Below are 14,789 nucleotides of genomic sequence, written 5' to 3'. Positions count from 1 at the left end.
TACTTAACTTATTCTTCAGTAGTAGATACTGAATAGCTCAGAACAGGGAGGACAATTTGAGCAGCTTATTTAGTATTACTTCAAAGCTAGGAAATCCACTGATTTGCCTTAGAAGTATTTTGTAACTTTGTATCAAGTGAAAAGAATTGCCAGTACTAAATAATTCTAATCTGTACTTCTCTAAATGCCCTTTTAAGAATCATCATAAAATATTTTCATACTTCAGTGATGTGTAGACTTTAACTCTCAGATTATTGATATAATACACCAATACTTTTCTCTTTTATTGGGTAAACAGTCAAGAGTGGTGGTTCTTCCTGATTTTCCTGACGTCATTCAAAGTGAGCACCAGGTTTTTCTGCTCATTCCCTCTTGTCTCTGAAGCCAATATTTATTGGAAATTATTTATATATTTGAAGCTCACGATACAGTGACAAAAATGAGAACATCCCTAGTTTTATACTGAGTCTCAGAACACAAAATGGCAGTTAGGAATAAAGGTTTTGCACAACATGGCTTCTCATTCACAGCTGTATAAATCTGAATTATCAAAAATGTTCTGACTTACTGGGTACTCTACCAGTCCCTTCTTTTTCTGAGGAAATGAGTCTTAATACTTTGCAAAGACAGTGAACAACAGAAGAACTTCCTACATCATTTTCTCTTTTCCTGAAGAGATCTCTTGTTTTCTTTCCCTCTTTTGAATATAGAGAGATCTTTATTTACTCTCTGAAAGTTATGAGACACATTTTTAAAGTTTTTTCCCTAAAATTTATTATTTTGACACATATATGTCAAAATATTTGATAGTATTTCTTCTTTTATCCTCTCTTATTCCCTTTCATTGAACTTCTCAACATGTCCTCTTCTACTTCTTTGTGTGCATGTGTATGTTATGTGGAGAAGTGCATGTTGTGGATGTTGTGTTGTTGTCATTGTTGGTGTGTGTGTGTGTGTGTGTGTGTGTGTGTGTGTGTGTGTGTGTGACACTGTATTTAATTCAGGTTGCTTGCATGAGTATGTATGGGGGATTATGTAATTGAACAAGGACAACTTGTGATCCATTCCCCAATTAGTGGTGAAATGTTGACAGGTCCAGCCTTGTACATGTCTTATACCTGTAGCCCCTGCTTCTTTGAGATCCACACCTATGGAACTTTATGCCTGGAGGATTGGGTTTTACAACAGTTCTTCTTATCCGCTGACTCTTACGTTGTTTTGGCCACTCTTCCTCCATGTTCCCTGAAACTAGATGTGGTGATAGAGATCAATGTTTAGTGCTGAACATCCCGTTCAACAATCATCTATTCTCAGAACCTTGAGCAGTTATGGGTCCCTGCGTTAACCATCAGCCAACGCAAATCTTTTTGACCAAGATTGAAAGCAGCATCAATTTATGAGTATAAAATAAGTGTTTAGAAGACAACGGGACAGTGTGTTCATTTAGCAAAGCAACAGTAGAAGACCCCCACCCCCTCTCTCCTGAAGCTCAAGATCTTTCTGGATGCCTGGTTTGGAGCATGTTTCAGTACCAGACATGAACTCCTGCTTCATTTTATCAATGAAAAGTATACTATTATCTGGGCTTACCATCTCTGAACCATAAAATTTTCTATCATTACAGGTGACCAATTATTAGGATCATACATTCAATACATCATCCCATCTATTATTATTTTGATCATCATAGGATGCATTTGTCTTTTGAAAATCAGTGGCTGCAGGTAATAACTGATGCTTTTTCTTCAACTTTATTGGATTAGAAAAGGGTGAGAAATGTGGGACTGACTGACTGACTGAATGGCTGTTACATTAGGGAGGAACAACAATGTTCTTGTAAACAAATGAGACACATGAAGTGTTAGAATGGGATTACCTTGGATGATGAGTGTTTAGTGAGTTGCTCAGATGAGTAGGCACTGTGAATTAAGCCAATTAGGGCTGAGAATTAGGACATGCTAATATCTTTAATTTGAGGAAATAGCCACAATGTTTCTTTTTATATAATAAAGAGATGGCACCACATACATTTTATTGTATCAAGTTCCTAACCCAACATTTTGCTGTTTTGCCTAAGAACCAGAATTCTTTATTATAGTAACTGCAAGTCAGTGTATTTTATTCATTTCTGGTAGTTCATTTCTGGTGTAGTGAGACTTACACATTAATTATCAAAACATTTTGATACTATAACTGTTTATTCTGAACAATGATGTTGCCTGCAGTTACTCCAGATTTTTTTTTTTTTTAGAAAATGTAAATTGCCAAAATCGGGAGCTACTCCAGATATTGAGGAGGTAAGATGAATTAATGAATATTTGCAAATTTAAAACCACATGGTCTTAAATGTAGCAGAAAAATGTATAATTTGAGTTAGTATTCATGCTTTTGTTGAACAAAACAATTCTGATTTTGCAGTTAGTAGTCAGACATACTTATTTTGCTAAATATCTATCAAGTATATGATATATATCTTATAAACATTTATAGTATCAAAATGTTCTGATAATTAATATGTAAGTCTCAATAAATTAGAAATTAACTAGCAGAAGTGAATGGAATACACCGATTTGTAATTACTATTGCAAAGGAGAAAATTGTGGATATAAACATCTGTCTATCCATCTATCTATCTTCCAACCTACTTTTTCATCTGATAAACAGTATCCTAACAACTTTGCCCTATTTGGATTGTAATCTCCAGAGAAATCAAGTGGATGTTCCGTTCCCCATGAAACTGTCCAATTATTGACTTCTCCGTTTAAGCACCACTATAATTTTTCTCTTATCTAAGCTCAAAGCAGCCCACTCCTTAGACTCTGATGACAATCTTCTTATTCTCTTTGACTCACTCTTTCGAATACTTCTTACGTCACCTCATCCCTCTACATGTCTACATTCACCCGTCAACCATCGCACACAAAATATAATCAACAGATAGTTTTGATAGGTTAGAACAAAGCTTTGGTTTTCTCATATAAGTCAGAGACACACTTATAAGCATTATTAATAGGTGCTAACACAGTAGAAACATGGGTAATTTGGGTAGTGATTTCTAGCTCTTTTGAATGGATTTTAAGTTTGAGCTTTTTCCAAGGATGAAATGCAGCCGTATGCTAGCTACACAGAGAAGAGCAATCCACTCTATGATACTGTGACCACGACGGAGGCACACCCAGCGTCACAAGGCAAAGTCAATGGCACAGACTGTCTTACTTTGTCAGCCATGGGAATCTAGAACCAAGGAAAAGAAGTCAAGAGACATCATAATTACTGCTTTTCTTTCTTTAAACTTCTCCAATGGAGGGAAATTAGCTCTTCTGAAGTTCTTAGAAAGCACAAATGTTCTAATGGATTTGCCTTTAAGTTCTTCTATCATTGGAAGTTTGGAATCTTTGCTGCTACCTGTTAATTCTAGGAAGAACTGATTTAATTATTACAAAGAAAGCACATTGTTATGGTAAAATATCAAATTGTGCAATACAATGATGAAAACTGAGTTTCCTCAAGAAATAACTGCAGAAGGAACAATCATTACTAAAGCATTTCATGTGAGTTCTTCCAAAAAAGAAAATCCCTGTGTATACGACATGATTATGGTATGTGTGTGCCTTTATATGTTTGTTTACAAATGTGTATATATGCACACATCTGATTATCAAGACATCTCTGTCAAAAACTCACTGGCGTTCCAGATTTATGAAAGCTAATAAAGTGAGTATTGGAGATGTTTTTATATCTGTATATGTAAAACTACCTCATTCTTTTTAATGGCTACATAAAATTCATGGTCCTTGGATGGGCATTTAGACTTTGTGTTGTATGTGGTATTAAATGATACCATGTGGAATGTTTCTTGTGGTGAATCTCCGCATTATTTGAGTGCACCTGTGAGATAATTTCTGTGAGTGTAATGGTCCTGTCAGTTGGAATGCGCTTTTATGATCAATAGATTAGTCAAACTGTGTCAGTTTACATTTTCTCTAATTGTGTTTAATGTGACTTTCTCCATATTCTTATTCTTATGTTTTTAATATCTTCACTTTCACCTTTTATACTTTCCATCTTTAATTAACCAGTTGGGTGATGTGTCTTAAGGTTGTGATATTAACTTTATTATTTAATGGAACTGGATTCATATCTTTGGGTTTCATGTCCACAAAAGAGATAGAAAGCATTTGTAAAGACAGTATTTTCAACTCCTTGTATTACTACAAAAATGTTGACATCTGATGCACAACAGTTTTATGGATGTTATGAATTGTGTGTTTTTAACATTCTATTCTGATGTACTTATAAGAGAGCAACTGTCTTTGAACTATATATGTAGGTGGGAGAACTTGGAGTACTTTATGTGCTAATAGGATGGTAATGGGATGATATAACTTTTCCCTCCAGTTTTTTGGAGGGAAATATTAGGAATACATGTATTGATAATTTTTAGCATATATTTTTTAATTGTTAAAAATAAACCTGTTCCCTTTATATCAGGAAAGATATTAAAAATGGATTTATTCATCTTAATTTGTTTGCTTTGTTATTTTGAAATGAGGTGTTGATTTCTAAGGAAGTTCCCCAATCACTGTAGCGCCCAGGCTGGCCTCCCAATGGCTGTGATTACAAATGTATGAAAGCATACTCACAAAGGTATTTTCATTAGGATATAATGATAGAAATTAAGACAAGACCAATTCACTCTTCACATGTCCCAACTGAGACATTAAAGGCAATTAATTATTTTTTCTATTAAAATATTTTCTTTCTATTCTACTACTTTGAAAGTTATGCATTATAGCATATATGTATTACTGGTGGATTGAAAAGGTTTAGCCCCCATAAATTTATGTATTTCAATGCTTGGCCGTAGGGAGTAGCACTATTAGGAAGTGTGGCCTTGTAGCATCAGATGTGGCTTTGTTGGAGGATGTCTTAGTTAGGGTTTTATTGCTGTGAACAGACACCGTGATCAATGCAAGTTTTATAAAGCCCCATTTAATTGGGGCTGGCTTACAGGTTCAGAGGTTCATTATCAAGGCTGGAGCATGGCGGTGTCCAGGCAGGCATGGTGCAGGAGGAACTGAGTTCTACATCTTCACTCGAAGGAAGCCAGGAACAGACTGAGCAACCTCAGGCAGCTAGGAGAAGGGTTTCCAAGCCCACCCCCACAGTGACACACTTCCTCCAACAGGGCCACACCTTCTAATAATGCCACTCCCTGGGCCAAGCATATGCAAACCATCACAGAGGAAGTACATCACTGTGGGGGGTAGGCTTTGAGGGCTCCTATGCTCAGGTTCTGCCCAGTCTGTGGATGCTAGTCCCCTCCTGGCTGTCTTCAGAAGACTGTCTCCTCCTTTTGGATCAAGATGTACAACTCTCAGCTCCTCCAGCACTGTGTCAGCCTGCATGATGCCATGCTTTCCTTCATGTTGATAATAGACTGAACCTCTGAAACTGTAAGCCAGCCCCAATGAAATGTTGTCTTTATAAGAGTTGCCTTTGTCATGGTGTCTCTTCACAGCAGTGGAAACCCTAATTGATACCCTGAGATAGTTTCATTTACAAATGTCTAAAAATAGTGATATGAGGTATAATTGAAATCCCTAAAGTTTATTTGTAAAAATTAGGCTTTTTCTTTGCATGACTCAGGATTTTCTAGCGGAACAGAGCCAACAGAAGGAATATATATTGAAAAGGGATTAGATGGTTTTTCTTACCCAGAAGCAGAGACTCTAATAACTGAAACGTTCACGAGACAGGGTGACTCAGCAGTCCAAGCCATTGCTGAGAGCCTGGAATGTTCTGGGAGAGTCTCCAGTGTTCAGTCCACATGGGAGAGCCGAGTCCACAAAGAAGGTGAGTTCCAATGTCAGTGAAGATGGAAACAACAGAGGCTGCAGCTGCGCAGGGTCAGCTATGGAAGTATGTACCTATATCGAGACATTTCTAGATCATTCTGGCCATGAACCAAGAGTGTCCCATTACTACACGAACTGGCAACAGACCTGGTGTTTTCTCTATAACCCTGTTAATACAGATGTACAGAACTCAAGAGTTGTGAATGCGGCCACTCATATTTAAACAAAAGCTTGGGAGACATCTGTCTGCATCAAGAACATTGGCTTATAGCTTTTCTTTCTTATGATGTCTTTAGTTTTGGTATCAGAGTGAAATGGAAAAAGAACTCCTTAGATTTGGGGCAGGCTTGCTACCTGTTATTATTTAAGTGCTAGAAATTTCCAGCAAAGGTATCGTGTCCTGAACTCTTTTACTTTTTCAATTGGGAGTTATGTTATTACTGGTTTAGTCTTGTTACTTGTTGTCTTCAGACTTTTTATTTTCTCATAATGCTTTCTTGTGGGCAGTATGTTTCTAAGACTCTCTACTTCTTTACAGTTATCTGGTTTGTTGGTTAGAAAATATTCATGGTGGCCTCTAATGATATTTTATTTGCATTTATTACAATTTATTATTTAATTGCAATTTATTATTATTACTATTTATCATCATTATCGATCGCTGTAGCAGGGCTACAGAGACCAGGGGTGTCATCCTGGTAACCATGTGCTGAGATCTCAGATGTGAACAACTACTCTTGGCTTTCTTATGATAGTTTTGTCTCTAGGATGGCAGTTGCCATGTTTTCCTTTTCATTTTGGCATTATCTACATGTAGCTTCTCTTTTTTTTTCCTTGATAAATCTACAGGAATCAGTTTTATTTGTATATATTTAGGTATCTAAATTTAGTTCACTATTTTTTATGTTGTTTTCTGTTCCCTATTTTATTTCCTTCTTCCCTTCCTCCCTCTCTGCCTCCCTCCCTCCATGCCTTCCTTATTGTCTTCTCCCCTTCTGTCCAGCTCTCCTATTTTCTTTCTTTCTTTTTTTACACAGTGGAGAAAGGATAATCTCTCTAACAAACAGTGTTAGAGAAACTGTTTATCCTTACACCAGAAGTCAAACCTGACTTCTATTTTGTCTTGTATGAGAAAGTCAATTCAAAACTGAAGAGGAAAATAAGGCACACCTGTATTGTCCTTTCACCAAACAATGCTACTCTGACCACCAAAGCACCCAAGAAGTGTTTATCTCGTGGCGGGGGTCAGACCCTACTGATAATCTATCGTCTGGAGAATTAAGTGGATATACCATATTGACTTTATATAACAAGATATCATCAATTGCTTCTTTTGCCTAACCAAAGTAGAATCAGTGCTAACCATGGGGTTCAGAGGCCACTGTAAGATAAACACAAAGGACAGGGTTACTTCTTATTTAGGAAACTGAAAGAAAACATGTGAGCAGGTACATCATTCCATTGGTAAATGTCCCCAATCTTCATCTTTACACTCCATAAAGAAAGACCGTTTGTAGCAGGAGATAGCATATCTAAATTACTATATCCCAAAACACACAGAATAGAGGAAAAAAGTGAGTAGAAAGTCTGAAGCAGCTAATATTGATACTTGAGTGGAGAATTATTTTATTGCAGTCTTCTGATGGGATATTCACCCATGACTTGCCAATTCTAAACATACATATAAACAACACTGAAAGGACTTGGGCTGTGTTTGGCTGTAACGATAATAATCAATGAAGAAGAGGTCATGAAGAAGGAGTGAGAAGACATGGGAGGAATTGGAGGATAGCAAGTGGGGGGGCAATAATGTAAATATATTACTCATCTATAAAATTCTCCAAAATTTAATTTTTCATTAGTTTGCAAAACAATGTAGGATTGTCATGGCTATTTCATTCTGTTTGATTCTAGCCTATCCCCTCTCCTTGCTGTACCCCATTGTCCCCAATATTCTCCTTCCTTCCCATGAAGTTGTTTGGTGACACTGGCCCTATGTCATCACAGAACTGGAATGTCTGCTGACATCTGTTCTCTTTGGAGATGTCCTTGCTTCTCTCATGCCCTTAACAGGAATAGTCTTAATTTATTACCCTTCCCTTAGATAGTAGCAAGAGACCTCCAACCACATCTATACATTTAGTGTCTTCATAAGAGTCATCTTTCAGAATGCAACCATATATCCTTACAAAGTATCCCACCAACACCCTTGTCTCTCAGACTCTTCAACAGCAGCCAGCTCCCATTAGTTTTGTGTATTGGATGAAGTGTCTGTTTATTAGTTTTCCCCCACTCCTGTTACCATGTGTGCTTTTCTCATCCCGCCCCATGGAATTGCTCTCCTAGTCTTAGTTAAATGTGATTTCTGTGTAAGCTTGTACCAAACACCTCTCCAATCATCTCAAAATACTGCTACCTCCAAGATTCTACTCTAAAGCTGTGTTTATTTTGGATAACCCAAACTAGGTCACTTATATTCTAACTATGGGAGTTGATACTCTTGCCTCTTTAGACAAAATGACATCAAAAGCAAACATTATGTTTTACTACTCAACAATTAGTTGATAATATGAGTGGAGCAGAGATCTTTGACTTAGTTGAATGCTTTACTTATATGGATATTTACAATGAAAGCCATAAATATTTGCTTCAGGTAGACCAATGAAGAATATTACTTGATATTTATTTTTATGAATTTCTACATTTTCATGTGTATGGGTGTACTCATGTGTTTGTGTACGTGTGTGTATATGGATTTATGAGTGGGTTCACATACACATGTATGTGCATGCATGTAGGGACCAGAGGCTAACATCAGGTGTCTTCTTCAATTGCTTCTTTACCATGTTTTAAAAATTTATTATTGTTATTATTATTGTTATTATTATTATTATTCACTTTACATCCCCTTCCTGGCACCTCTCCCAAAATCTGTCCCCTCAGCGCTCTCTTCTCCTTTGAGCCAGTGGGTTCACCCTTGAGTATCCCCCACCTTGGCACATTAAATCTTTGTGAAGCTAGGCGTACCATTTCCCACTGAAGTCAGACCGGGCAGTCCAACTAGAAGAATATATTCCATGTACAGTCAATAGCTTTTGGGTTAGCCCCCACTTCAGTTGTTCGGGACCCACATGAAGACCAAGCTGTACTCCTGCTACATATGTGTAGGAAGACCTAGGTCCAGCCCACGTATGTTCTTTGGTTGGTAGTTGAGTCTCTGAAAGCCCCAAGGGCCCATGTTAGTTGACTCTGTTGGTCTTCCTGTTGAGTTCCTATCTCCTTAAAGGCTGCAATCCTTTCTCCTGTTCTTCAATAAGAGTGACCAAGCTCCCTGTGGGAGTCTGCATCTGTCTGAGTCAGCTGCTGGGTGGAGCCTCTCAGAAGTCAACCATGCTAGACTCCTGTCTGCAAGCACAACAGTATCACCAACAGAGTCAGGGGTGCGTGCTTGCTCATGGGATGCATCTCAAGTTGGGCCAGTTATTGGTCAACCATTCCCTCAGTATCTACTCTATCCCCACATCCCTGCATTTCTTATAGACAGGATAAACTTTGGGTTGAAAGTTTTGTGAGTGGATTTGTGTCTCTATTATTCCATTGGGATTCCTGGCTAGCCAGAAGAGGTGGTTTCTTTAAGCTTCATACCCCTAATGCTGTGACTAACAGCTTAGCACACTCCCATTGATCTTTGGGTGCCTTCCTTATTCCAGGTCTCTGTCTCATCCTGGAGATGGCTGCCTACCTCCCCTCCCCTATCAGTCGCAGATTTTCATTCATTCTCTTGGCCATCTGGCCATCCCCTCTGTCCCTGTCTTTACTGTATTTTTAGTATAAGGTCTGTCAGCTTACTTTTGGCATAGATGGGCTGGCCAGCAAGCTACAGGGACCCCCTCATCTCTACCTCTCTAGTATTGTAATTACAAGTGTTCAAAACTGAATTTATTTATTTTTTCAAAACTTGGGGTTGGAGATCTTAACTCAGGTCTTTATGTTTGCATGGTAAACATTTTACCAATGAGGTATCACCTCATTCCCCATTTTTATCCTTTTAACATGTTTTGGGTAAAAATATGTTTGAATAGTGTTCCCTAATATAGTTGATGCATGGATATTGTTAATCATTACTTCTGTCCTATGTCCTATGTTCTTAATTTGAGCCAGTAACTCTCTCAGTCATACTCTCTTGCCCTTCTGTCTCATGTGATGCTAAGTACATGAAGAACATACTTTAGAGAGAAATCTTCTGTTACAAAGGTCTACAGAAGATAGAAATGAGAGAATAGGAATGAACTTCACTGACTACTGAATGATGTGGACCTCCAGACTGGCCCTTCAAGTTACTCATGGTATTACATATGTATTCTTGTAATGCCTGCTAGATTTTCCAATGTAGCAATCACCTTCTTTTATTAGGTGAAACATTTCTGTGGAAGAGTTACACACTAATCCAGTTCAGGATTCTTTGAAGAATCCTTTGCTTTCCCCCAATTTTCTATAACCCACACCACCTATCACAACACTTTAAACACATGAATGTTGGTATTTACAGAATACTTACTATGTGTTAGAAGCTCTGTGTTCCACATGTATTAATTCATGTAGCTTCCATATTTCAAGAAGGACAATTCATCTCAATTTACAGAAAGAAAACTGAGGCATACAGGGTATAAATATCATTTCTTATTTCTAAGATGCATTGTCTTAGGGTTTCATTGCTATGAAAAGGCACCATGATCACAACAACTCTTATAAATGAAAACATTTAATTGGGGCTGGCTTATAGTTTCAGAGAATTAGTCCATTTATCATTATAGGAAACATGCACAGAGTACAGACAGGCATAGCACCAGAGGAGTCTAGAGTCCTACATCTTGATCCACAGGTAGCAGGAGACTGTGTATCACACTGGGTGTAGCTTGAGCATATTTAAGACCTCAAAGCCTGCCTCATAACATGTTTAACAAGCCTTGCTTTTATCTACAGTGTACAGTACAGATGGTGTATATATAGTTCAATCCTGTGCTACTGGGGTAGTTAACCAACCCTTTAAAAAAGGTTCTGAAAAGAACCACTATTTGGAATGCCCAATTAACCAGCTCTGATGGTTACACCTGAAACTACATCTGAACACCATTAAAAAGTGGTTACTACAAAAAAAGATATAGACAGTTATGATTAACCTTGGTGAGCAGAAATAAAAATCTAAGGGTACCAACAATGGCATCCAACTGTACCACTGCAATAAAATTTAAATGCACACATTCAAGAAAGTATTTTAGAATACCACTGTTGAGAGCCTTAATTCAAAGAAGGAGAGAAAATCTACTTACAGCAGTTTTTTTTTTTAAACAGAGAAGAACTTTATTCTTTATTAAGATACCATGAGAGAAGTCATGAAGGATTTTTGTTAGAACACATTTGAAAAATAGAGTAGCTCTTGCTTACTGCTTACACTGCAGAGAATATTGTTAAAGAAATTCATATCTGGGGTTGGGGATTTAGCTCAGTGATAGCGCGCTTGCCTAGCAAGCACAAGGCCCTGGGTTTGGTCCCCAGCTCCGAAAAAAAAGAAAACTTGAAAAGAAATTCATATCAAAGGACAAGTATTAGTTCAATATTCCATATTTGATTCCATGGTTTTCTTTTTTTTAATGTCCATCACATTAAAATTCTTTTATTTTATTAGATATATTTCTTTACTTACATTTCAAACAGTATTCCCTTTCTTGGTTTCCTGTCCATAAGCCCCCATCCTTCCCCCCTCCCCCATGAGGTTGTTCTCCCCATCCACCCCCCCATTACCGTCACACTCTTCCCCCAACATTCTCCTGCACCGGGGGTCCAACCTTGGCAGGACCAAGGGCTTCCCCTTCTACTGGTGCCCCAACAAAGCTAATCTCTGCTACATATGCAGTGGGAGACCTGGGTCAGTCCATGTATACTCTTTCGGTAGTGCTTTAGTCCCTGGAAGCTCTGGTTGGTTGGCATTGTTGTTCTTATGGGGTTTCAAACCCCTTCAGCTATTTCAATCCTTCCTCTAATTCCCCCAAAGGGGGTCCTGTTCTCAGTTCAGTGGTTTGCTGTTAGCATTGACCTCTGTGTTGGACATGCTCTGGATGTGTCGCTCAGGAGAGATCTATATCCGGTCCCTTTCAGCATGCACTTTTTAGCTTCATCAATCTTATCTAGTTTTGGTGGCTGTATATATATGGACCACATGTGGGGCAGGCTCTGAATGGCCATTCCTTCAGTCGCTGCTCTGAACTTTGCTTCTATATCTCCTCCTATGGATATTTTCCCCCGTTTTAAGAAGGAGTGGGAATATCCACATTTTGATTATCCTTCTTGAACTTCCTGTGGTGTATGGATTGCATCTTGGGAAATTTGAGATTTGGGGCTAATATCCACTTGTCATTGAGTGCATACAAAGTGTGTTTTTCTGTGATTGGGTTACCTCACTCAGGATGATATTTTCTAGTTCATTCCATTTGCCTATGAATTTCATGATTCCATGGTTTTCATAGGAAGATCTGCAATAGAAAATGCTCCTATATAGCCAAGATATTTAAAATTGTTTGATTTCCCTTCCCATTACTCTATTGAAAGCTTCTGGTCTAATCCCACATAGCAAGTCAGTCAGTCTTCATTGTAACAGGTCAGGACTGACCTTGACCCCCTTTCCTCCTTATTCTTTTTGTTTCTGGGCACTTTCTCTTGTACCATAAATGCCTTTTGCGGATCCAGAGACTCTCCTTTGTGAATAACTGGCCCTACCATGGGGAGGAGCATCCCCAAAACCTCTGGATGGAGCAGCACCTTTTGTTCCTCTATGATCCCTTCCTATAGCTCCAACTTGAAACTCTTCATAATCATAGTATAGATCTTCCTATACACTATGATAGTTATAGTAACCACAGCCATAATGATCATAATTATTTTATATCCATAATAATCTGGAGGATACCCATAGCCACTTTTACTTCCATGCCCTTGACCTCTTGTTGGGGAAGGATCATATACAAGGACCCATAATAGTAGTAATTGTCATACATTTGATTCTTTGCTATTTGCCTATGAGCTGAGTGATCTCATAACTCAGCAAAAACAAGTTCAATATTTTTGTCTCTCCAAGTATTTAGCATTCATTTCTTCCATAGCCTTGACAACACTGTCTTGTGCTTCAAAATGTCTGAAAGCATAATGTTTTAGCTTTTTCACTTGTTCCAGTTCCCCAAACTGAATAAACAGTGTTTCTAAAATTTCTTCTGTTACATTATTGGCAAGATAGCCTACTAACAGCACTTTTACCTTTGCTATAACTTCAGCGTAGACAATAGAACCAGCCCATTCAACAGTCCCCACATTCTCCCAGACTTTGGCTTTATCACTCATTAACATGCACTTTGTCTTGGCAGCTATTTTGCAATCTTCATATTGAAGAAAGCAAAAGCCTCTTTTTTTTTCTTGTCATCTAGTTGGGAATGTAAAATGAGGGCTGTGAGACCCTGGATTGCTTTACTAAACTCTTCAAGAATATGTTTCTTGGTTTTACTCTTGAAAACGGAGCCCCCCCCCCCCATTGTTGTCAACTGACATGTAGACAGCAATGTGCTTTCCAGAATGGATTTCATGATACAGTTTAACAGCCTCTTTTGATTCTTTTGTACAAAAAGTGATAAACACATAACCTCCGTTGAGGCCAGTGAGGAGACCCACTATTAAACGAAGATCTCATACAGGTTCAGCTTTCTAAAATTATGGAACAGGCTCGTCCTCAAACAGATCTCTAGGAATCTTCCCCACAAATACTTGAGTGCCAGCAGAAGTGCTGCTGACCTGAATAAATGGAAGTTGAAGGTGGTCCCCTATACTTCCTCTGTCCTGGAATCACATCAGGTGTGTACCCTGTTCTACACAAGAGTGACTTAATCTTTGCCTCATCTGGTCCTTTACTAGAGTCCACTACTTTGGTTTCTGTTTCTCTCTGTGCTTATAAGTCTTCATGACTTCACATAAAAAGGGCACGAGAGAGATCACAGTCTTTAAAATGTTGAAGCACTGTCAATGTACTATCTTCATTGAACTCTTTTTAAAGCTTTGATAGCTTTTTCATCTAAATCACTATGTGCAACTAGCCCAGCAACATAAAATTCATCTAGTTTTTCAGCAACTTTTTGTGATAATTAAGCATCAAAAAGTGTCTGAAAATTTTGTGGATGGATAAGTGCAGAAGTAGTATCCATGGGCTCTTCAGTATCATTTCCATTAACATGTTCTGTAGCTATGTTTTCAGGATTTCTGCAGGGCTGTAGTTAAGTAGTCTTGTCCTATGGTGTTGGGTGGTGGGGAAGGCATGCTTACTGCTCTCTGTGTCTAGGACAATTGAGAGTGTTGTAAAATGGGAGCAGAAGCTCATACTGTTGATAGCAAACTACTCATGCAATATCTTATCTGTAATCACCCATAAAATCAAAGTTAAAAATGAGATCACATACTTCCAACATATAATGGCATAGGATATATATAACTGTAGCAATAATTTTTGACATTTTGGTTTCTTTAAAATACCCAGATATATTATAAGAATATGTTTTCATTTTAATTCAAGATGTGGGATATGGGATTGCTTCAGAATGCCCATAAGAGCTATCTATGATTTGATTTGTGCTCTAGCAGGGGTGTGATTTTGCCAGCAACATATAGTTACTGTGATTGTGTGATGTTTTGAATTCTGGGGACTTTTCGGAGGACATATAAATGCTAGAAACCTTAGAGACAAGGTTAGTGGTTGGTTGTTGCTGTTGGTACTGTTGGTGTTGGTATGTAATCATGCTCAAAGAAGAAAGAAGAGGAAATTGGATACCCTGAAGGTGAAGATCAAACTTGCCCCCAAAGAACTTGATGCCCTAATAAGCAGCAAGGAGTCTAAGG

The 14,789-nt window shown here is 38.1% G+C and overlaps 1 protein-coding gene and 1 pseudogene across 5 annotated transcripts in view; one reads left to right on the top strand and one right to left on the bottom strand.

The window, feature by feature from the left end:
- Cd200r1 (CD200 receptor 1) overlaps positions 1 to 4,524 on the top strand; it is a 34,271-nt gene extending 29,747 nt beyond the window's left edge. For 3 of the 5 annotated variants that reach the window (XM_039088612.2, XM_008768743.4, XM_039088611.2), the window contains 3 exons: positions 1,625 to 1,724; positions 2,252 to 2,297; positions 3,098 to 4,524. In XM_039088612.2, the coding sequence (XP_038944540.1) occupies positions 1,625 to 1,724; positions 2,252 to 2,297; positions 3,098 to 3,238 (287 nt within the window). In that variant the 3' untranslated portion in view covers positions 3,239 to 4,524. The remainder of the gene's footprint in view (positions 1 to 1,624; positions 1,725 to 2,251; positions 2,298 to 3,097) is intronic. The other 2 variants (NM_023953.2, XM_006248347.5) reach the window with 2 other exon arrangements.
- Positions 4,525 to 12,501: 7,977 nt separating this feature from the next.
- Syncrip-ps1 (synaptotagmin binding, cytoplasmic RNA interacting protein, pseudogene 1) lies at positions 12,502 to 13,877 on the bottom strand (annotated as a pseudogene).
- Between the last annotated feature and the right edge of the window lie 912 nt (positions 13,878 to 14,789).

This window comes from Rattus norvegicus, chromosome 11, assembly GCF_036323735.1.
Source record: "Rattus norvegicus strain BN/NHsdMcwi chromosome 11, GRCr8, whole genome shotgun sequence".
Lineage (NCBI taxonomy): Eukaryota > Metazoa > Chordata > Mammalia > Rodentia > Muridae > Rattus > Rattus norvegicus.
This window is presented reverse-complemented; position numbering and strand designations above follow the sequence as displayed.